Raw genomic sequence first — 24,271 nt, forward strand, 5'->3', positions numbered from 1 at the left:
GGAGGGGAGCTTTGTTTTTGCAGTGAATTCTGCATGCTCCCTGCCTGTTGTCTTGCCTTCATGGATCACTGATCCACCCACAGCTTGGGAGCACTGTAATACCAAAGCTTGCAGTGTTTCCTGCAAAGAGCCAGTGCTTGTTCTAGGTACAGCTTGCTGGGATTTTGCCATGTATCCAGCATTCCTTGGCTCATGTGTTTCCCCAAGCAGTATGGCCACCCAATGTCTGCAAAGTCACATCTGCCTTAAGGGGCCAGGAGCTGCAAGCACAGTTCTGGAGTGACTCAAGCAGAGACCCTTTCAGGGCACTGTGGACTTGAGCTGGCTATGGACTTCGTGTTTCTCTTTTGTATCTCTCTTTGTTTTCTTTTTTCTTTTTCTTTTTCTTCTGCTTTACTTTTTTTATTTTTTTAATGGGATGCTTTTGGGGTTCCTCTTCTAGCTTTTCGACAAGGAACTCATGGCATACAGATGACATCTATCAAAAAAAGACGTTCCCCAGATGATGAGCTCTTATACTTGCCGGTGAGTTCTCTCAATCTTTGCATTTACCCTATGTTCAGTATCTTCCTCAGTATCTCGGGCAAGTCAGCAGCTCACTTAGACCCCTGAGGGTGGGTGTGGGATGTGGAATATTTTTTTAATCCCTACGGCTATCTTTGAAATAGGTATTCCAGACAGAAAAAATGAAAGAAATCCCATTGGCTGCTGACTGAGAGTGGCTTGTGGAAGCCTTACGCGAATACCCCAAGGAATTTGTCTGTCATGGTGGAAACATTGTTTTGGAGACCTAACTGGGTTTCCTCCTCTGTCATTTCTGGGCCTGTTGTGCTTGAGCTTTCTCTAGAGATAATGGGAGTTGTCTTGCTGATGAAGGTGGATGCTTCTTTGGCTTTTATATGTATTAACCATTGTAATGTAGTGATTGAAGTGAAATTTGCTGTATTAAATGTAGGATCAGAAAGTGCAAGAACTATCTGTAATTGGCCACTTAGCTGCTTCCCCATGAGACACATTTAGTTGGACAAATCACAAACCATGGTGTGCTTAGAGGAGAAGGGAGATCCAAACCCAACACCCAAATTCAAGTACTCTTTTTTCCTCAAGGCATGTAAGATTCAGCAATAGATCTGCTAACTTCTGAGGCAGGTAAAGACTTTTTCTGTCTAACAGATTGGATCAGAATATTGCTTTTGGTTGGTATAGATTTACATCAAGCCAGATGACAACCCCAAGGTGTTTGTTAGCCTGGAGTGTCAGATTATTGCTCTTCAACATTATGTGCTGTACCTCTAGCACGAGGCTTAGCAGTTTTAGTGCACATGCATAGTATATGAACAGAGAATTTGCATCCTGCTCTGGTTGTTTACTTGACTTAATCTAAAACTCACTAAGGTGGCTGTCACTGTAGATGTGGTCTTTTAAGGCTTTTTTCTCCCCTTTCCTTTTCCCATGATATAGGTGAGGGGACGGGAGACATATGAAATGCTACTAAAGATCAAAGAGTCCCTGGAACTAATGCAGTACCTTCCCCAGCACACGATTGAGACCTACCGGCAGCAGCAGCAGCAGCAGCACCAGCACTTGCTCCAGAAGCAGTGAGTATGAGTGGGCTTGCAGTGACCTGTGCAGTGAGGATGATGGGGAAGGGGGAGAGAGGAGAGAGAGACAGAAGGCTTCTGCAGGGTTATTCCTAAGGATGTGGTGCTCTGACTGCATATGTGCTTGTTAATGCCCTGGTCACAGCGGGTAGAAATTGATGCCAGGAGTTCAGCCCAAGCTGAGTTTCTGGACCAGAATGTGAGAGATTGAATCTGAGATTCAGATTTCACGATGGGACAAAGCAGTCCTCCAAGTGCACATCCTGACTGCTTGCAAGGTCCCTCTCTAGTCTCTCATGCCACACAATTCATGTTTTGGCCTTGGACGGTGAATGGGGACAGACTTACCACCTCATTTCTGACTTCCAGCTGGAGCCCCAGAAAGATAGTTCTATGGAACAGCCTGCAAACAGAAACTCAATGCACATGTGTACCCAAACTGGGGAGCCCAGCGTGAGTGTGCTCTTCTCTCATCAGTGCTGTGGGAACAGCAATGAGTGTGGAGCCATCTCCATACTTTCTCCAGGGTGTCCACCTGAGTATCTTGCCAAGAGCATTCTAAGCCAGGACTGCGAGCACTGGCTTGACCAAGCACTTGGACCTCACTGCTGCACATCTCTGGTGCTGTTGGAGGGCTAGTGTCTCAGTGGGGTGAAAATACTGTAGATTCCTGAGCTATAAAAAGGGAAGCTGAAAATCTAGGAGCAAGAATGAAACACACAATTGCTTTGTGAACAGTAGGTACTTCAAAGAAAGACTCTACTTACGCACTTTTATAGTGGTTTTTAAAAACTGTACTTTTTTGTTGACTCTCTACATTGTGTGTGAGAAACTTTCCATCCGGGCAGACGTAGTCCCTGTCTGAACTCAGCTGGCAGGGCTGTGCACCACGGATTACTTTGGGTGGTGTAAGTGGCAGGAGGATGGGGACAAGAAGGGCCAAATAAGTGTCTGGTTTCCATTTTCCTCTCCGTTCCCGAAGCTTTGCATTTACAGAGAATGACTTCCCAGACAGACCGTAAGCAGTGTCATTCATGGGCATTGCTTCACCTGCTGTATCGGGTGACAGAAAATAGCCGCCTGGGCTGTAGGTAGCCGCCAGCGGTAGTGCTTAGGATCTCATCCGTTCCTGTGGGTAAGCTCATGCGTCAAGAGGCTGTGGGTATAACTCATTCTTCTGCGGAGGTTAGCACAAGGCCAAGGCACCACATAAGTCCCACTTGAGCCTGTAGGGATTTATTTTGGTGCCTTGGCCTTGTCTCAGGACTTCTGCAATACCACGGCTTTCTGCCAGATCTCTGCATGTGTTCACATTTCAACCTGTGTGTTTTTTAGTGTCAGCTGGAGGCTTGTGGAGGTGTGAAAAAAGCCTTGTGCCAAAATGGCTGGAGCATCCAGGGTCTCTGGACTCTTTTTTTTCAAGGCACTTAAAGTTCTCGTTATTATTATTTATTTTTATCAGTCATCTACGCTGTTTGTATGTACTATAGCTTGTATTTACTAGCTCCTAGGCATTGAGGCCTTTGTGCGCTCAGCTGCTTGTATTCAAAGCTCCATCTGAACTACAGTCATTTCAGTTGAGAAATGGTTTTGTAAGCAGAAATGGATGGCAGCAGATGACAGCTTTCACTTGGTGCTGACAGTTGCTTTGCCATAATTACTGTTTTTATTCTTCCTATATCAATAGGATGGGTTCCTGGCAACTGAGGTTGGTATTTGCGTTACCTTTGAGACCAGCATGTATGAGTGCAGCCATTTAATGCAATGAAACTTCTTTCAGCATATCTCCTGGCACTTGTCCAGCTATATACTCATTTTTCTCAGCTGCTGAGTGTGCTCAGAGACTGGGGAGAAAGATTAAAAGCTTTTAAGGATGCCAGGAGTGGGGAGAAAAATAACTTTCAGTGTTTGTCCAGGCTGCTGCAGTTGTCTCTGCCAACAGCCTACCATCAAGCAAGGACCTCTGTGCTGAAATGCCTGTCCAAACATTAGCTTGTTAGGTGCAGTTGGGTTCTGGTGCTTTTTCCTCGATAATTCAGGGTATGACTTAATTTCTGAAGGAACAGGTTGAGGCCAAAGGAGCATTTGGGCTGAAAAGACTCATAGACACAGTTGTACCCCAAAGAAGAATCATAAAAGAGCTTCAGGTCTTGGTGTGAGAACAGGGAGAGAAGACACTTTGTAGGAACTGGTTTGGGTAAGAACAACCTTGTGTATGAGCAGGGTGAGCCACTGCTTCCTTATCAAATTCAGCAGCATGGTGACTCCTTCACAAGTCTGGTCTGGCTTTAGAAGAAAATGCCTTTCACTTTGTAAGTAGGGACGTACTTTCAAAACTTGGTCTTGGTTTGCTTACATTCAAATGTATGTTAAAACTGGGAGCTAGGAAAGTACCTATGCAGTGCCCAGCTTTGAATGTGTAGGAAGCTGTAGGTCCTGGCAGGGCTCTGTGGGGTCGCGAGGAGGCAGGTCCTGGCAGGGCTCTGTGGGGTCGAGAGGAGGCAGGTCCTGGCAGGGCTCTGTGGGGTCGCGAGGCAGGTCCTGGCAGGGCCCTGTGGGGTCGAGATGTTTGTGAGTTCCCTGTGGCTCGCTCTTCTCAAAATGGCGCTGCATCCACATGTGCTCCACAGTCAAGCCTTGATGGAGGAATCACTTGATTTTTCAGTGTACTTTTCTGAACAATGGTTAATACAGAAAAGCTCTCTAGGTGTGTGGGGAGACATTTCCCTTTCATTCCTACAATATGGAAAGCTTCATCTTTTTTGAAGAGTAGGAAAAGTAAGGATGAGATTATAAAGGTGAAAGGTGTTTTTAAAAATATATATATCATTTTGGAAGACAACTGTATAACTGCTCTCATGCACATACAAACCAACGCTGCATTTGGCAGGCCAGCAGATGCAACTGTCTTACTCTTTTGGAATAAAAAAGGACAAATCCACTGACAATCAGAAAGCTTTGTGTCCCACAAGATAACCAAAATACTGCAGTCGTCCACATTTTGCTAGACTACAATCTTTCTCTGTCTCCTCTCCTCTCTCTGTTTGCTCCTTTGTGCATGGTTTTCTCTTATTTGCTGTTATGCCAAATACCTTCATGATCATAGGTGGGAAGGTTTTTTTGCTGCAGTTTCTATTCTTTCTTTTTCACTGCCAAATCTTGGGGCCCATATTTGAATGACAGCACATGCACTTATTTAGAAGACTTCCTTTTCATGGTCTGCCACCATTTGATTAAATGATGGCTTTGCCAGAAGATACCTGCTGCCAGAGATACCAGAGGTGGCTTGTGCTTTGCTGGGGAAGGAAGTTTAGTTGATTTGGTTTGTGATTTATTTTTTTTTAATTGCTTATTTCTTATTTATTTTTTTGTCAGAGTTAGGTTGATGGTTGGACTAGACAATCCTTAAGGTCCCTTCCAACCTAGATGATTCCATGATTCTATGAAGGTTTCTTCAATACTCTGCTGTGAAATATACTTACCATCAATATTCCCAGGGGGTATCTGTACAGATTTAAAGGGTTTTAACTGGAAAACACGTTTTCATATGCAGCAAAATTTCCTGCAGTGGGTTTTACCCTACTGAGCACTGTTTTCAGAACCGGTTATTTCAACTGGCCATAGCATAGAACCATAGAATGACTCAAGTTGGAAGGGACCCATAAGGATTATAAAGTCCAACTCCCATGATTGAATGGTTTTCACAAGTCTTCCCATGGCTACTAAGAAGAGGGCTCATGTCTGAGTGGGATCTTATATCCCAGCAAACATTTCTCTCATATCAGCAGGGTTGCAGCTACCAGCCCATTGGCTGCCCTTAAATGTAGTGAGCAGCACAGCTCATTATCCAAATGAGAATGAATTAACCTTGTAAGTGAGGTATGATAGAGCTGACCTATCCAGTTCCTGGAGTGCTTCAGCTGAGATGGGAACTGTGGTGAGAGGACTGGCAGGGAAGTTACTCTTCATACCTCCACTTAGCTATTCTCGATTTTGGTGTGGAAGTTAAAAGTGCATTTTTGCATGGTTTGGTTTGGTTTTGTAGTGCTGTGCTTGCATGCATTGTGAACTCCAGGCACTCAGATAGTGATCTTGCTAGAGAATTGCCAAGATGAAAGTAAGCAAGAGAAAGTGTGGGATTAGGTATATGAAGACATGCTGCATTTGCTTTGCTCTAAGGGTGCAGGGCCTTCTGCATCAGCTGCAGCCCCAGGGACCCCTCAGCTTCAGTGCAAAGGGTCCACTGGTTTTGAAAAGGAGAGTAGTTGAGATGTAATCTATATGGCCCTTTCTCAGTAGGCACTGTCCTCTCTCCCTACCACCAGTTTCTGGTTCTTAAGAAATTGAAGTTTGAAGAGGGCTCGATGGAAGCTGCTTCTCTTCTTTCCTCTTTGGCCGAGTGTTTTTTTTCTCTTGCATTCATCACTGGGAACACTATTGTGGCACCATTTGCACCCATGGGACCGGGACACAGAAATCAGATTTCCCTATCAACTAGTTGTTTTCTTTTTCTTGCCAGGTACTCACTTGTACCTGAGGCTTTCTAAATCTCCCTGTCACACAACCTCACTGTAGATGCTAAGATGTCTGCTCTTCCCCTCCTCTAAAGCCTGTACTGTGATCATGAAGGTCGAAAGTGACTGTTTCTTTCTTGGTGTCTGGTGAAGGGTCCTGTACGTTCATCTTTTTCTTTTCTCTGGTTCCTTCTCTACAGTCTCCTTTCGGCCTGCTTCAGGAGTGAACTCACGGACTTAAGGAGAGACCCTGCCAAACAGACCGATGCCATCCTAAAACATTCCAGCCCCCCAAACCCATCAGTATATCCATAAACCAAGCTGGCGGGGTTGCTTTGCCCAGCTGGCAGGACTAGGAACAGTGGGGCAAATACACAACCTGGTAGCAACAGAGTAAATAGTGAGAGTAATCTCCTGAAGGGACTCAAACTTTGCAAAAATGACAGACACGTCTACAGACCTCTTAGCTATAGCCCATAGCATTGGGAGGTCAGGAACCACAATGTCGTCTGTCTTGGTGTAACGTTTTCTTCCTGTTTTTGTAACCTGTTGATAATCTTTCTTGTTACTTCTGTCTTTGTGAAACTTGGCAGGGTTTTTCTGAGCAGGTCTCAATTTTAAAATGCCTCTTGTCTTGTTTAAATTAAAAACTTGTTCATGGGCTGTGGGGATGGAAGAGGGTTGGGTGTGTTTAAACAGTCTGTGATAGTCAATTTAGCCTGTTTTAATGCTGGTCATGCAGTAATAGCACAAGTAGCTGAAGTGTTTGTACTGTTGGACAGAAGGAGCTAATAATTATATGAATTGGCACTGGTAAGAAATAATTTTTTATCCTGTAGAAATGCCCACTAATTTGTCATCATGAGTTGTTTTCCTTTATTTCTAATCATAAAGGGTCTGATCTAAAATACATCTAAATGGTAGGGAAAACTGGATGACTTTGACTTTGCATCAGCACCGCTGGCATTAATCCAGCTTTTCTGAACTTAGAAAGATCTCTCCTGACTCTGTGGACTTGATCCAAGTGACGGGATGAGCTGCACGAGGTGAACGTGAGGTTGGAGTCTCTTTGAATAATGATGATTATATGCCCAGTGTCCCTGTCTCATTGCAACTGAGACCATAAAGCGTAGAGTGTCCAAAACTTCTCATTTCCCTACCCATGTAAAGGGTGTTGGAGCTTGCCCCTTTCCTTGCAGATTTTTAACAGTTACTAGATGTTGCTTTAGAGTATTCATCAACCCTACTCAGTTTTACCTCATCATTACAAACCTCACAGTTCAAAGAAAAATGGTGTCACCATATTTTGCAGTTGATTCAGTGAAGTGACCTCAGGCTATCCCTACCTCATCTATTAATTCTGAAATCAGTGGCCTTTGCTTATTATGTCCATAAAGTGTGTCCTGGCTTAGCAATTCCTGCATAGGAGACCATTTCTCAGCAAGGACTTATAAATCCTCACTCTGCTGGTTTCAAACTCTACCTGTGAAAGCTGTTTGTATGGGGCTTGGAAAGATGGATTTGAATCCTTTGGAAACATCATCTCTAAGCGTTATGCTCAGACCAGCACAGAGGAGGAACGATCACCAGGCAAGCAACACACCATGGAATTAACCTGGCATTGAGGTTGCCATGGCCATCAATACTAATGGGGACCTCTAGCCTGCAGCAAAATCGATGCTGGATTTATTTGGATCAGGCGCGTACCCAGCTCCGACACTTGTGGTTAGGCACAGCCTGAAGAGAAGGTGCCTCCCAAATGCAGAGCGGGCCTCCTGGCCACCCACCAGGGAAAAAAGCCTGATGCAGTGGGAGAAGACTCTTATCTCTGAACATCACCTAATCTGCTTCCAGGCAGCAGAGCTGTGATTTGAGCAGGTGATGACTCGTACTAACTTCTCCTTTGAGAGCATATCCCATCTCTGGGTATCTCCTTCATTGTCTTAGCAAGACTTGTTCTACCATAAGAGTGTGAGGGAGGGCTGATGGAGAAGAGCCCCCAAATTGTGATTAAAGAATAACAATTAATTAAACACTAGCAGTGACTATTTCATATGTAGCTGTACCTTGTGTAAAGCTAGCCAAATCAGGAGCCCCTTTACTTTGCCTGGAAAGTCCAGGAAGTACTTCAAGTTCACAAAGCAAATCACTTTTGCTCTGTGACATTCCATTTGGGAGAAGAAAGGCAAAAGTATTCCTTTCCCTGTGAGAGGTGGGAATCTGAACTGCAAATGCGCCCCAGGCACAGGATTTTGCTTGGCACTATCAGTCTGTCCTTCCAATGAGGGTTTATTCCTGGATCTTGGTCTTGTCTACTTGTGGATAGCAATATAGAAATACTGATATGAGGACATGCTAATCTGTATCTAGAGCTCAGCTCCAGGGCCTGTCCACCAGCAAGTTTGTGGAGGCAGCCTACCAGAAGATACAAGACATCCATAGCCCACCACAGGAAATTCCAGCTCATGTTCCGCTTCATCATCTAGTCTGATCTCTAGGAAATCTCTTGTATCGTGATGGGCAATACAGCACCTGGGACTTCCACGAAACAGGAATGTAAATGTTTGGATTACACTGTCCCCTGGAAAGGCTTTCTGATTTTGTCCTCTTTACCTATAAAAGGATGATAATTGTGAAACTGATCTTAATTGTTACTTGATTTGGTTTCCATCTACAAGTTGGTTATCTTAAAAGGTTTGTTTTTTTGTGGGGTAGTTGTTGTTTTGTTGGTTTTTTTAAATCAAATAACCTGGAGCTGGAAGAAATTGGAGTTTCTTCATAGTCTGTCCTTTGCATATAAAAGAAGAAAACTTTTTCCCAGCTGCCTTTTGATGGCTTCTTTGTCACCTCTGGGGCTTCAGAAAACTAAGCCTTTTCCTTTCAAGGAATAACCAAGTAGATGAATTGGGCCTTATCAGTCTATGTCAACCAGCTGATGTATATCAATTTTTAGTATTATAGCTCCATGTATAGCTTAGTATTACTGCATCCACTGCCTGCCTTGGGAAATTCCCGTACCTGACATCTAAGGGGAGTCATCATCTCCACCCTTGTCCCTGTGCCGTACTTGCTGTCTCCATAGTGGCCACCAGAGTTCTTCCTTTCCAAGCCCTGTGTTGGTAACCAAGCCTACAAACTACTTGTGTGGTTGAAAAGATGCACTATTGCCTGTATTAGAATAGTAGCTGTTTGAGAGGTAGAGAACAAGGGCATCTCTCTGCTTTTTTAGTGTCCTGCTTCATGGGCCTTCAAAGTGGACGAGTGCAGCTGAACATCATCTGTGTCACCTCTGTGCCATTACTAGACTACATCAGTGATATCCTAGGGTTATGCAGCCCACTGGGCAACCTTACTTGGAAAAAAAAAATTGCCAATGGGCACGTCAACCGCCTGTGAACTTGAGATGTAATCCTTGCTGCACTTAATGTAGCTACTGGAAGGAAAGGCAGGCCCAGAACTGGACAGCTTCAGTTCCACTTGGGTCTCTTTGTGTTGTGACTAGCTCTAGGTTTTCGGGGATAGCAAACTGTAAACACAGGGGCTTAGGTGAAATCTTAAACTCTCTGAGCCTGAGCTGCCCTATTCTTGCACTTACTGAACCTTTGATGTCATTTGCATTAAGGCTGCTTACATGATGGTGTGTTCATCTAATGTGAATGAGGACTCTAGGACTTGTCTACTGAATCAGGTAATTGGTCTATCTAAGCAGTTTCCTACCTCTGGTGAAGGGCTGATACCCAGTGAACTGGGAAAGCACAAAGTTGTACAAGGTAACCTGTGAACTGAACTGTGCCTCATAAGTGGGAGAAGGAAGTTCCTTCCTGACCTCTTGAGGTGATCAGTATATGCCTTGAAGCATGAGAGGTGATTGCCCTCATATGAGCTTGCATAACTACAGATGTTATTGGCTAAATAATTACATAGCCTCTTGAAGAGGGAAAAATCAGTTGCAGAATGTGACTCAGTGCCTTTCATATCAGACTGTTCCAAGAAGTATAATAGTCTCTTAATTGAAGTCCTTATACCTTGATATTAAAATGCGTTTCATTGGCATTGGTATCAAAGCAATGTTAATGCTCTAATTCTGATCTTCCTTGAGACATAGTAAGTATAATTTTAATGAAAATCACCGTGCATGACATTCTTATAATACCTGTTTTTAAAAAAAAGTTGAGAAAAAGCAATTTATTTCAAATGAATCCTCAAACACCATGTAGTCTGTGTGTTTAATATCAAAAACATTTTCTTGTGTTTGAGAGGCTGTTGCTATACTGATGTGTGACATTAATTTTCAATAAAATTTTGCATCTTGGTTTATCTTGGGACTTTTCTTTGGATGGCTTTTACATGTCTGCTTATGTGACGGTATAACTTAGTTGAAATGAGAATAGGTATGAAGAAAAATGTTTTTGTTTCTTCCTGTTTTATTCACTTGAGCTTGATTGTCTTAATAGAGCTAATCTTGATTCTTATGAGTATGAATGAGCTAAGAATGGAGTCCTTAAGCTGTAAGTTAAAGTATGTATTTGTTTTGTATAGTGTAGGGTGCTTTGGGTTGGCTTGTGTTTGTTTGCTTCTCCCCAACCCCCAAAAAAGTTAGTCCGGCTACCTCCTTGGAGAATCTTGTTTTGTAGCAACAGACGTCCTTAAAAAAAAAAGTGTTTCTAATCACAAAATGTCTGAATAAAACTGTTTGGAGCTTAAACAATGAAACTAAATCTCTTTTGGGAAGTCTTTGTTGGTTTGATTTGGAATTTCACTGTGTACATGGTGACCTCCTCACTTGCCTATCATGCAGATTTTGCCCTAAGGGACTACTCAGGTGTGTGTTAATTTTAGCTGAACCTGACTTAAGATAGGTGCCTGAACCTGTAAAGTAGAAATATTCATTTTGGTCCAAAAATCCAGAAGCCTCTTAGTTTAAGGGTTGTGTCAACCTGACTTGAATTTCATGGCTGGCCTCAACTTTTATAATTGGTGAATTGAAACCTCAGACCTGAATCATTACCTTCACCCTGAAAAGTTGGGTCTGAACTTCATGGCTCAGTTTCACTTCCCCTTGGGAGTTGCTGCCATCATTAATATTCATTTGTGAAGCTTCTTGTGCTTTCCATTACTTCCTTGAGTCTATGAAGTTTGCTGGATCTTGTCCTGCATCTCCACTGCCAAAGGACAGTTCACACCCTTCTGTACCTCCTGTAATTGTGTAATTAAGTAAGATTTCTTCAGGGCCTTAGATACTCCAGCCTGTTAGCATAGATGTTTTCTCCACCCAACACTGCGCATCTTAAAAGTGCAGGAAGCTGCAGACAATGTAATTGTATGAAACTTGACCTTGAGTGCTGAAGGTTTTAATAAATTATCTAGGAATAAGCCTTTTCTTTCCTTTACACTTTGCTTTTTGAAGTAATAACTATTCTGTTTGCATAGAAGGAAAACCAGTTCCCAGGAATTGGTGTAACCAGTTATACCCAGACGAACAAGTTTCCCAGTGGGAAATAAGATGGGAATGTGCACTTGCACATTCACCGTGGGGTCACCGTGATGCAGATGAACAAGCGCTAGGCTCTACCATGGGCTGGGAGACCTCAGCTCTGCTGGCCGAGCATGATCTGTGAGGGTACATCATGTTTGGGAAGTGTGCCCGCTTCCCCAGCACCTTTGCCCAGTCTTGCAAATGCCCCTGGTGTCGGAGAAAGAAAAAACCGTTCTCTTGTGGCACGGCAATGCTCTGCCAATTGCGTTGTTGGGCTCGCTTTAATGATCATTTTCTGCATATCCCAAATAAGACCCTACTCCAGATGGGATGCCGCAGCCGTAACTCGATCTGGGAACTGGGCTGCTGTTCAGAAGCGGTCTGGTCTTCATGCTCTGGATCGTTTACGAGGCGGGATTGCAGCTGGGACCCTCGGGGCTGGAGAAGGGGAGCTCGCCAGCCAGCCTCTTGTGGATATGCTGGATGGAGTTTGGGTCTGTCTGGACTTGAGGGAGGTTAGTGCTGTTGTCGAGTGGTAGTAGGAATCTGATACTCATTGCAAACAGCCTGCAGGGTTTGGATACCAGCTTCTCCTTAACACCAGCAAAAGCTGCGTGTTGGCATCCCAGGCAGCTCTGACCACCTCAGTGGTGGTCCCTAAGGTATACGGGGTCTGTCTTGATCAAAGATTCTCTGCCCGTTTTATTGTACACCTGATAAAAAACTGATTATGTGAATAACTAGGAATTTTGGGGAAACCAATGTAATATGTGTGGCCTGATCTGAAAATTGCTTCTGCAGTCAGGTTTTAGGGGTAGTTAGGATGGTTTGAGATGGCTTTCTCAGTTCTTGTTCTTATGAAAAAAAAGTCTCTGATCACAATGAGGGCTTAACTTAAAAATACTCTTTCTGGGTTTTGGCAGCTGTTTGTTGGCTTTGATATGTTCTTTTTAACTGAAAAATTTAACGTAGAAACTTTTCCTTAAATAAAAAATTTGAACTGAAAGTGAAGCTTCCCTTTGTCAGTATTTCACTATTAGTTTTTTAAATGCCCAGAATATCTGAGAAACTTCTTGATGTATATTAAGTCTCTCTCCAATGATCTTCATCTGTGATGCTCCCATGGTGTCAGTGATTTCACTAACAGTAGCTCATCACTGCCACAAGCAGAAAATGTAGCATCTCTGTGCACTTCTAGCAACCAACTGCTGTAATTTCTGTCCTAACATCTTGGTTTGCAGGACCTCCATGCAGTCGCAGTCATCCTACGGCTCCAACTCTCCACCTCTCAGCAAAATGAACAGCATGAACAAGCTGCCCTCGGTCAGCCAGCTAATTAACCCCCAGCAGCGCAATGCCCTGACCCCAACCACCATCCCCGACGGCATGGGAACCAACAGTAAGAAACACTCTCCTTCTTCTCCTGCTCTATGTGGACACCCCACGAATCTAGGGAAGGAGACTTGGCATCTCTAAGTGGCTAGTGTCAGTCTGGGAATCCTGGAGTCATTCGTGGTAGCAGGTCTGAGAACCTGCAGAGCCAAACATTGCTCATTGCTGTGCCACGGGGCAAATCACCTGCTTTCTCCAGGTTTCAGCATCCTACTCTGAGCGTCACAGGGATGAACAGAGCTACTTCTTGCTGCAGATCTGGCTGGCTGTACTGTCCTCTGTCTTTCAAGACTTGTTTCTTTTTCCTTTCCTAGCAGAGGAGATGCAAACATTGGCAAACTTTTTTTCCTTGGTTCAATTAAGACACTTCTTAGTTTCAAAGGAAGTATCTGCATCTTGCAGCTCTGTAACCTGCTTCCTCTTGGCTGCTGAAGGGTGCCCAGCAGCCCTGTAAATCCTGGATGACAGACATGTTTCTGGGGGCTGAGTTTTGTTGTGTTGGGTTTTTTTTTACATTTATTTCAAAAGCGCTGGGCTCTTGCCCACACCTGTTGCTGATCCCCTTTGGGTGCACTCAGTGTCACTGAAAACAAAGCTGTTTGGCTTCTGTATTGGGTTACTCTGCTGGCCCTGTCCTGCTCCTCTCCTGCGGCAGGGAAAGCAGAGATGCCCATGGCTTGCTTAGATTTTCTACCAAGCCTGTTTGTAAGGGAAGGTGACACGGTGGCGTCAGTGCTGCTGATGGTTGCTCCAGCGGGGGGAGAGCTCCTGAAGGACTGTCTGTCATCTGGTCCTTGTGCAGCCATTGTCTGAAATTCCCTGTGAGCTTGCTCCGTGTGGGGCTTTCCAGGGAATTTTAAAGCTGCTTCAGCTGCGAGTGCTGTCCTTTTGGTGCCATGCTGGGGGCAAAGTGGGGGTCTGGGGTTGCCTGGGTAACAATGTGCTCCTCCTTCTTCTCTCCTCTAGTTCCCATGATGGGCACCCACATGGCCATGACCGGTGACATGAATGGCCTCAGCCCCACGCAGGCGCTGCCTCCTCCCCTCTCCATGCCTTCAACATCCCACTGCACCCCCCCTCCTCCGTACCCCACAGACTGCAGCATCGTCAGGTGAGCGGCAGCAGGCTGCCCGGCGCATGTTTACCACCCACAGGGAGCAGAGGCTTCGTGTCAGGAGCATGAAGGGTCCTGCTGGGTCCCCCTCCCTGTTCTCCTGGAGCACTGGATCCCAGTGGGTCTTGGCAGTCCTGAGGCTGGCACCCTCTGGGCACCGAGCCTCAAACCCCCACCTCTGAACAGCTGAGAGAAACAGGGACATCAGGACTGCAAAAAGCCAAGGGATGCAGCATCTTGTTGGACTGGTGGAGCTGAGGGCACCAGGCAGTCTTCCATACATTTCTTTTTACCTTTTTTTTTTTTCTTTTTCCACCCCCTTTGGCCACTGGCAAGCCACCACTGGGGCCAGAAGCCCCTCTGCCCTCCATGGGGTCAAACAGGTTGAAAAATGCTGTCCATAAAGGAGGAATCCTTTATGCTTAGGGAGGAATGTGCTGATTTGAAGTACTTTGTATGCATGATATGTCTGAGCCCCAGACCCACCACCTTGCTGAAGCCCTCTATCTGTGCAGCAGGTTGCCATGGGCTCAGCCACCAGGGTAAAACGACCTGTCAGGAGGGTCTACGTTGAGCATTCCTGCCCCAAGATTCAGGCTGTGCAGCACCGGCTCTTGACTAAGGCAAGGTGCTGCCACGAGGGTTGTCTGCTGGGCACTGAGCTGAAGGACTCCCTTGTGTTTGATGTGGCAGCGATGTGGCTTGCTGGCCTGGGATGTCTTGGAGAAGGTCAAGCCAAGGGTGAAAGCTTTGTTTCTTGTTGCTGCAGGTTGGCTGAGTGTTTGGTTTTTCTGTGGTTTGGGCTGTTGCAGCCAGGGTGATCCTTTTTTCTCTCTCCTTCCTTCCTTCCTCCTCTGCAGCTTCTTAGCGAGGTTGGGCTGCTCATCCTGTGTGGATTATTTCACGACCCAGGGGCTGACCACCATCTATCAGATTGAGCATTACTCCATGGATGTAAGTAACTCCTCACCATTTCCTTTGTTTGCACTCTTGGCCCTGCTGTAGGAACGGGTCAGAAATCCAGAATCAGTATATTTTTGTTTTTAAACAATTAGTTTGATTTAAGGCTGTTGCACACAGGGAAGACTTATTGTGCGGTGAAGAGAGGTTGGACTTGGGACCAACATTGTAACTGCCTTGCCTGGCATAGAGAAAGAGCATCTCTCCTCCCCACCACTGTCCATTTTAGCCCCCAAAATGGCCCCAGCCCACACGCCTGTTAATTCTGCAGGGCTTGGTTTCAGTTCACATCGCTCTGAAACACCTCACTCTCCTGCAGACAGCCAGGCTGTCCAGAAGTGGTCTGCGTTTTTCACTCCCTGCTTCTGTTTTCTGGCCTTACCTTAACACTCTTCCCTTGACACTGGCATCACAGCCCAGCTGGGTTTTTTTTCCTCTTGCATGGCTTTTGCTGCAGGGTTGCTGCTTCCTCTCCTGTGCCACTGCTCTCCTCAGAGCTGGCTGGCCCAGTTTTTTCGCCCCAAGACTTTGCAAGGCTGTGGTGCTTTTGCTTCCTATCATGGCTGCCTTCCTTCTGCTCCTGTTCTAATTAGAAAAGCTGACCCAAATTAACCAAAACTGGTTGCTAATTTTTTCAGAAGCTGATATTGCATTTCCCAGAGTTTAGGTAGCGCTACGTTCAGGTACTGCACCAGAGATGATGGGGCCTCAAAGTCCAAGTTTTCTAAGGTTACATGTCTGTTCTTAAATCTTGGTTATGTTCAAGTAATTAAGGCAGTTGATGTGGAGTCAGACCCAGAACTTTGAATACTGGAGCTCAGACTTGGATACTAAAATCCTTTTGCAGGCTTTGAAATAAACATGGAAGTTTTCAAAGCCATTGAACTTCTGCAGCCCAGCATTCCCCACCACAGACAACCAGCAGATATCCCTCAGGTTGTCTTGGAGGCCTTGCAGTCCAGTTAAACATCTAGCTTTAGGTCACCATATCTCTTGCATGAATATGTGTTTTGTATAACTTCAAAACAGACCTTGTGTCATTAGCCCTGACTGCCTCATGGCTACACATGCTTGTTCAGAAGTGAACCACCACCTTTGTGATTAGTGGTTTGTCTTCTACAGTGCATCATGGCCACCTGGATTTTAGCAGCTTTGTTGGTTAATAGGCATTTGCAGGGTGGCCCAGAGGCTGCTTCTGCTCCCCGAGTCTAGTTTGCACGACGACTGCCTTGTTAAGCCCTCCACCTTGCCTTGCAGGATCTGGTGAGCCTCAAGATTCCGGAGCAGTTCCGCCATGCCATCTGGAAGGGCATCCTGGACCACCGGCAGCTCCATGACTTCTCCTCCCCTCCCCACCTCCTGCGCACCCCCAGCGGCGCCTCCACCGTCAGCGTGGGCTCCAGTGAAACCCGGGGAGAGCGGGTCATCGACGCGGTCCGCTTCACGCTCCGGCAGACCATTTCTTTCCCGCCCCGTGACGAGTGGAACGACTTCAACTTCGACATGGATGCCCGGCGCAACAAACAGCAACGCATCAAGGAGGAAGGGGAGTGAGCCCCCGCGGACCCCGCTCCACCCCGCCTCGGCCACAAACTGCTCAGCCCTTCATTTGTCTTCCTTCTGCTTGGTACTGCACCCCTGGACGCAGGGCGGAGGGAACCTTCTTGCTCACTCATGCTAGGTTATGCCCTTGACGCTGTCTAGGTCGTACTCCTGGACTGCAACCTCCACCCCAGCTCTTGCAAGGGGAAGAGCTGAGCGAAGGGGGAAGGCGGGTGGTATTTCCTTGAAAACCATTGACCTCCTCGAGAAGGTGGTACTCTTGTTTCATGTTTTCTTTTGGGGAGAGGGCTTCTTTTCTCGACTTTCGAATCCTCGTACACCTTGTGGGCATCCTGACCTGCAAACTTGTCTCTCTCATCCAGTGATCCCACTTTGAAAAGCAGGAAGGTTAAAATAAGTCTTTGAAAAACAAACAAAAAAACCCCAAACCCCCAACTAAAACCCCAACTCTGAAACCAAATGCAAAAAAAAAAAACCAAACCAAAGCCACCAAACCCTGAACTAGCAGTTCAGCTGAAAACTAAATGGGAATTGGTCTGCTGAACGTTGCACTTAAACAGCCTCTTCCCGCGGAGCTGAGTGCTCTGTTCATGTGTAATACTCTCCAGCGGAGACAGCACATGCACTTTGCTGGGCAGGCCAGCGCTTACGGCCACCTGCAACCCACTTTTTCCTTTTCCTTCGCCTTCTCTGGGGAGAAAAACCAAACCTGCTGTCTCTTCTTGTTTTGAATTCAGAGCCGTGTGGATGTCCTGGCTCGCTCGTTTCAGGATGTAAATGCAAATGCAGCCACTGGTCACCCTTAACTTCTGTCCCCCACCCAACCTTTAGCCATTCTGTGCTACTACTGACATTTAAGCTAGCGAATTAGGCTTTGCCACATATACAGCCTGGTTAGTTTAGCATGAGGATTTGCCTGCCTAGCCTCCAGTTGAGCAGAGGACCAACTGAGAGCCGCACGCTGATTTGTAGGGCTTCATCTATCCTAAACCCAGACGATCTTTTATTTAGATCATGCTAGATTGGTTTGCTGCCAAGTAGAACCATCTGTAAATATATCTGTAATAGGCTGGAACCTGTTGTGGTTAATTGCTGGTGACTATAAACTGAGTGATAAGCAACTGGAAGCAGAGAGTAAAAAAAGACAAATTTCCAACTGCCTTGGAACAAGGACCAGTTCCTGGTAATACGAGTGTTGCTACTGCAAAAAGTCATGTTTACATGAGAAATTGATTTTTCTCTGTTTTTTTTCTTTATTGGTTCTACAGCAGCTGTGCTCTGAGGCATTTCCTCTGACTGCCAGTGATCCTGTGGACAAGTAACTGAACAGAGTGCGTGATTTCACATTTGTATAGGCCAAGGTAGTGAGACACTAACATACACAAAACAAACCTTAACTGAGGAGCTTGGCTCAGTACAGCTTCTTTCAAGTTGGCTTGCTCTTTGTAACAGTAAGCCTGACTCTTTTTGGCTGGGGAAAGATGAAAAAAGCAGCTTAAATGACTTGTCATCCTACCTGGCTACAACCAAAGAATCTCGTTTCAATGCAGTGGCTGTTTTCTGGGCTCTGCTGTGAGCCACTTATTTCATTTAAGTACAATATAGTTATCATCTTCCTCCATCTGCCTGTTGTGCCAGGCCAATGTTGCATTCAAAGACTGCCTTTTGGTAACTGTGCAAGCCTATTTTGGGTAGCTCTAAATGGTAATGTAAGATGGTTACTCTGTAAAGTGTGTGTATATAAATATTTTTTTGTATGTGTAATTTTTGTTTCCTACAGCATAACATGCCAATTTTTATTTCTTCTTGGGCTACCGGGTCTGACAGAACCACAATGAAATATTGTTTGTTTTTCTGTTTTTTTTAATTATTATTTTTATGCAGAACGCTTACAGTATACCTTGTAATAAATGACTCATCACTGAACAGATATATTTGTATTTTTCATACTGAGATTCCTGGGTTACTTTGCAGCTGAGGGGGGAGGGGGCAGGTACTGAAAGCCTGTTTTATCATTTTATTTTGTAACACTTCAAAGACCAGCGTCCTAGATTTCAAAGTATTTAACATGCTCAGTGTGAAAACTTACTATGTCTTTTTTTTTTTTCTTTATTTTTCCTATATGCTACAAAAGAAGCGAGTCATCCTGCTCTTGACTCGAAGCAAGAATTAATTCAGCGGGGCAGCATTAGTGTGGGGAAAGTGTTAGTGCAGGTACTCTGCAAATTCCTTGAGGTGAATTAAGTTGTACCCTTCTCACCTCCAAGGTTTTGCGTCTCCATTGTGTAATCCTTCTGAGCTGCTTCAGTATTGTACAAATATTGATGCAAAAATACTGTCATTTTAGGAACTAGGAAGCTTCTGACTAAAAGGTTAATGCAATTAATGCTGTGCCCAGAGTCTGGGTGCTTTTCAACTCAGCAGTGAGATGGAGCTTTTCTGCTGCATCACTAATGATTAAAATATATGCTGTGAAAACCTTCTTTCTACTGTATGCCACTGTGGAGGCCACCTCTGTATAACTGGAATCTTCAAGTGAGTTTGAACTGCTGTAGCTTTTACCCTCCCCTGTAGAGCTGTGATTTTTTTGTTTTGTTTTGATACATCAAAGCGCATGGGTTAATTGAGCTGAGAATCTGCCAATGCTTGTAGCAATGACAGTGTTGACTGCACCAAGACCTGTGTGTGTTTTGGAACACCTTGTTGTTGAAGTCAATGAAAATAAAAATCAAACTGAAAATGACACTGAATTCCCAAACAGCTTCTTTTCTTGTCTGTGCGCCTCCTTGGAAACAAGCAGGAGACTTTGTTGCTGCGTTCTTCTCTGAGCAGCTGGGGCTTAGCATCGCCTTTGCCCACGTGTGCAGTTTTCTCATCCCCATACCATCCATGTCACAAGGATGTGTCAAAATGTGCCATCACACACCCATCTGCTGCCTTTGTGGCAGATTGGATGGGTCAGACCCTGTAAGTCTCTTCCTGAAATGTGAAGTCTTTTGGCTTTTGTATCATTTTCATGGTTCTCTTTTTGCCCTTTTACCAGGTTTCTTTATTCTGCTTCTGAGCAGGGCACAGGGAAGTGCCCCCACCTTCAGTGTCCTGCATAAATATGATGGAGCTGTGACTGCTGCGTGCCCTGGCTGGGGGGAGGGAACGTGTGCTTTGAGCAGGCAGGGTGAGTGCTGGCTTTTTTTATCTCCACACTTAGGAAATAGCCTTCCACAGCCAACTGCACCACTTGACTCAGAGCTTGGGGAGCTTTGTCCTCCTTATTTAACTTAAACTAAGGCTTCGTGCATTACCCTGTGCATTCTCTCTCCTACCAAAGCTATTTCCTTCTCCTTTGCATCTTAGTTGCTCTTCCAAGAATTTGGAAGAAAAGCAGCTCAGAGACATTGGGATGGCTGTCCTGAAAAGGATGGGGTGTGGTGGAAGCCGGGGGCTTTAGTCTGTCTATGGACCACCATGTCAACAGCACAGCTTTATTAGTGTTTTTTGTATGGGGCCTCATGTCTCTCTCTCTTGTACAGTTTGCCTGGGTTATGGTGGCGGGAGGGGGCTTGGGAATGGGGAGGGTTGATTAAAAAAAAAAAAACCACACTACAAAAATCTTAAAAGGGGAAAAAAGTGTTCCTTGTGAGTTAGTTTTACGTTTACTATTAGGGTAGGGAATAGCTGCCTGGTTTCTTTGTTTCTGGTCACCGTTTCTTTTCCTTTTTACTGAAGGATTGGAAAAGCAGTTGTCTCTGGATATCAATATCCAGAGGCACCAGTTCCCTGGTTCCACTCTGAGGGTCAGGGGTTGCTTGAATGTGATGTTAAAAACCAGTACGCAAGACGTTACTGTTTCAGCTGAAGCGTTCCTTGCCTCTAGATGAGTAAATTGTACCAAGTAAAAGAGGATTTCAGTTTCCATTAACCAGGTAGACTTGAGACGTGTTTGCTGGTGGTTGCAACCGCTGCCTGCTGTGATCCACTTTTGCATTGCTGATGTTAGAGCCAGGGTTTCAGTGCTGAGGAATGCCAAGCTGGCGCTCTCCCTTTTGCCCTCCACCCATACCCATTGGAATTTTGTCTTTGGATATTGGGATGCTTCGTATGCAGGCATGAAATTTTCAGGGCAGGGATCCATCACAAGCTTCCAACTGTGTTTTGCAAGCCTGGGTGGACCTCTGAAGACGTGCATGCCCTTCTATGCTGTTTTCTAAGTGTGCTGAAGCTAGCAGTCCCCTGGAATGAAACTTATCCGGACACAACAAAACTTGGCAAACATCCGAGTGGAGCCTGTGAAGGGCGTCTTGCTCATCACGTTCTTCCTGTCCTGTGTGGCTTAGCAGAAACCCCTGTCTTCCTCATGGTGAAGTGGTTGCCTCTTGCCTCTACTGTGGCAGGAGGATCGCAGGACCTGGCCTCCCACTCTGCCTCTTTGCAAGTTGTTTCTCGGTGTGAAAACCATTTGGGCAGCCTGGCCCTAGCACCAAGCAGAGGATTGGGCTGTGTGGCCCTCTGCTTTCCTGAGCTATAAAATGTGTAGCTTATCCCAACCGCTGTGTGAAGTTTAGGGAGGAGCTACGCCAGGCCAGAGCTTTAGTCCTGCAGAGCTCCCTTGCATGGTCTGTTCCCTGGGGCAGCAGTGCATGGTCGCTATCTAGAAGTGGAGCATGGCCACCTCGGCATAGGTTGTATCTATGCTGAGCCTTCACCAGGCAGGCTTGGCAAACAGCCTTGCCTGGCTGCCAGGCTCGAGCTGGTGGTTTCTGGGTTCTGAGCTGTTTTGACTCTCTGTGAGACGTGACAGCAGTGAATCACCTTCCTGAGTGTACAGCAAAAAGTGGAGGCTGGAGTTTTGGAGCCAGATACATTGCCCAAGAAGGTCAAATAAACGGGAAGGAAGCTAATCTTTATGCTCTGTTGGCAAGGACTGGCTCCAGCTTTCTCCTCACTTGCTTCCCTAAGATTAAGAAGTCAAAACTTTACTCAGAGGTATATGACAGTAGCTATTTGCTTTGCCCTCCTGATTTAGGCTCCACGGACTTTTCATTTTTCCTTATATGCCCATCCTTTCCCAAATGTATACACCATCCCTTCAGCACGAGGCATTAACATCAGCGCTGTGGGATGATTTTGGTTTTATGTGTATGTGCATTGGAGCTGGAGCCCCTCTGCATCCCTCTCCACTGCCTGTGGATGTTGCAGGGCTGCCCTGCTCTGCTGCTGGGTGGATGTGGCTGTGTGCTTCCTTTACTGAAACTGGTCAACGACCTTTTTTGGGCAGGTGTGGGGATCTGCTGGTTTTGTTAAAATGCTTTGACTTCCTTGTTAACTCTCCTACAGTGTCATATGTTTTGTTCTGAGGAAGCATCAGCTCTGCCTTCATGAAGCGAACCAGATGCCTAGGACCATTGGTGAGTAAAGGAAAGGCTCTGTGGGATTGTGGGGCAAGAGATGCGGGATTTGGGGTGGGACAAGGGGGCTGCTGCTGTGGACTCGGGGCATGGGCAAGCACTGAGGGGCATCTATCTCCAGGGATGGTGTACAGTGACTGTGTGCCTGCAGCGTGGAAGTCAAGGGCTGAAGGGTCCCAACTGCACCTGAGGACACTGCTTGTGCCCAGCGTGTTCCTGTTTTGGTGGCCGTGGTCCCAGCAGTACCTCGCTCTGCTCCCACAGCAACATCAGACACAGGCCCATGGGCAACTGGTTTTCAACCTGCTAGCTCTGAGTTTGGTGAGGGTCTCCATGCACCATTCAGCTGATTTTCTCACTGCTGTTGCAGTGCAGTGCCCTTTCCATGCAGTGATAACATGCCCACAGCAACCAGTGGCTTTTTTGGCCGTGCCACTTCCCGGGATGATGGGGATACGTGCTCCAACAGGAGGTGGGTGCCTTCTGGCATGCTCAGCAATTACTCACAGGCAGCTGGGCTGATACCAACCATTACAGCATGCAAGGGAGATGCTTACATTGTCTCTCCCAACTGCCTAGGGTAGGAGATTAGGCTCTCTGCATCATCAGTGGCAACAAAGTCCCTGGGGAGCCATTCAGAGCATATTAAGCTTCCCACTCTGAATCATGCCCTGGAAGATGTTGTCTCATTATTGGTATCAAGGCCAAGGGAAGACTAAGCTTGTTTGTTAATACTGAGCAGCATGGCTCTGTCCGTGCAATCAGCTTTGCTGAGTTTCTAAGGCTTGTGGCTGCCCCACGGGAGACCCTCTCATGGCACAGCCATGTGCAAGACAGCGGCAAGTAACCGGCTGTGGGGCTCGGCGTGCGGCAAAGAAACTGGTGTGGGGTCTGAAGAGAAAATGGGAAAAACCGAAACAAAATAGATCGGCAGACCTGAGGAAGCGATGGTGCTTTTCCCCTTCTATTTTAACTGCCAGCACTCTCGAAATGAGTGTCTAGAAGCAGACTCGAAAGAGGGAGAGTACAAATCTGATCTGGCATTAAACAAGCAAACAAAAAAGAAAAATTAAAACTGGAGACAACGGGATATCTGGCTGCACTGAAGCCAAAGCGCCTTCCCAGTACGTCGTCTCCCACCCGCCTTGTTTCCTCTGTGAAGGGGATTTGTAATGCGGTCTTCATAAAAAGGAAAAAAAGTATAAAAATACGGAAGGCCCCGGTGCTGCACCGCCCCCCCCTCCCCACCCAGGGCCCGGCCCGGCCCGGCGGAGCCCGGGGAGCCACTGCCCTCTAGCGGTACCCCCCTGCTTTGCCGCCGGCCCCGGGAAACAGGGATGCGGGGACTTGCTGCAGCCCCGGGTGGCTGTGACTGACCTTGTGGTCCTGAGGCAGGTGAAGGCTCACGGTGCCAACCCTCCTCCTGCCACCCTTGTGGTCCCCTGTTCCCCACCACAGGCGGGTGCAACCGAATCACAGCTCCTCCACTCCCGGAGCGGTTCCTGTGCTCCCAGCACGGACATGCATTTTATAAAACTGCCTTCTCAACACCTTTCCCCTCGCATCCCACACATAAGAGCTGCAGCAGCAGCTCTTGTTTGTTTATTTTGCATGGGTGGAAGAAGCAAGTGGTGTTTCGGAGCAGCTTTTACTCTTGGGAAAACTGCTGCTCTTCTGCCCTTTGCTGTGCACCCAGGGATTCCCCAGCATGGTGCCCGTGCCAACTAACACCAGCGCGAGTGAGAAATTCAGAAGATGAAGACCAAAAACCATCAGCTGCCAAACCAGGTGAGACAAATGCTCTCACCCCAGGCAGCCCTTGGGTGCAGAAAGCACGAAGCTGTGCCCTCCATTGGTGGACTCTCTGCCCAGAGATGTCTCCAGAGCCTACCCACCCCAGGAGGCTGGCTGGAGGCACACTGCAGGCAAGCAGCCCTGCATGGTTACCCTGTGCTGCAACACCCTGCAGCCACGGCCAGCGTGCAGCAGCACCCTGAGCTCCCAGAACCATGCATGCCCTGCCCAAGGGCACGAGAGGTGCTCCACCTTTCCTCCACGCACACACACAGAGCCTTGGCTGCAAAAGTCTTCCCTGCCGGAGCGATACGCATCTCTTCTTCCAGCTGAGAAAATACCACCAGGTATTTTGCAGGGAGCACACGCCACAGCCAGGAACTCCCACAGCAGCACCTGGCTGGAGCACCGGTGGCTGGCTCCGGGCTCCCACGCCACCATGGGAGCCAGCT

At 46.5% G+C, this 24,271-nt stretch overlaps 1 protein-coding gene across 3 annotated transcripts in view; it reads left to right on the plus strand.

The window, feature by feature from the left end:
- Window positions 1-17,095, plus strand: part of TP63 (tumor protein p63) — a 68,976-nt gene extending 51,881 nt beyond the window's left edge. For 2 of the 3 annotated variants that reach the window (XM_014945740.1, XM_014945741.1), the window contains exons 7-12: window positions 443-525; window positions 1,462-1,598; window positions 12,833-12,990; window positions 13,950-14,094; window positions 14,958-15,051; window positions 16,315-17,095. In XM_014945740.1, the coding sequence (XP_014801226.1) occupies window positions 443-525; window positions 1,462-1,598; window positions 12,833-12,990; window positions 13,950-14,094; window positions 14,958-15,051; window positions 16,315-16,611 (914 nt within the window). In that variant the 3' untranslated portion in view covers window positions 16,612-17,095. The remainder of the gene's footprint in view (window positions 1-442; window positions 526-1,461; window positions 1,599-12,832; window positions 12,991-13,949; window positions 14,095-14,957; window positions 15,052-16,314) is intronic. The other variant, XM_014945742.1, reaches the window with a different exon arrangement.
- Window positions 17,096-24,271: the final 7,176 nt, after the last annotated feature.

Source organism: Calidris pugnax, unplaced genomic scaffold, assembly GCF_001431845.1.
Source record: "Calidris pugnax isolate Ruff unplaced genomic scaffold, ASM143184v1 scaffold111, whole genome shotgun sequence".
Taxonomy (NCBI): Eukaryota; Metazoa; Chordata; class Aves; order Charadriiformes; family Scolopacidae; genus Calidris; species Calidris pugnax.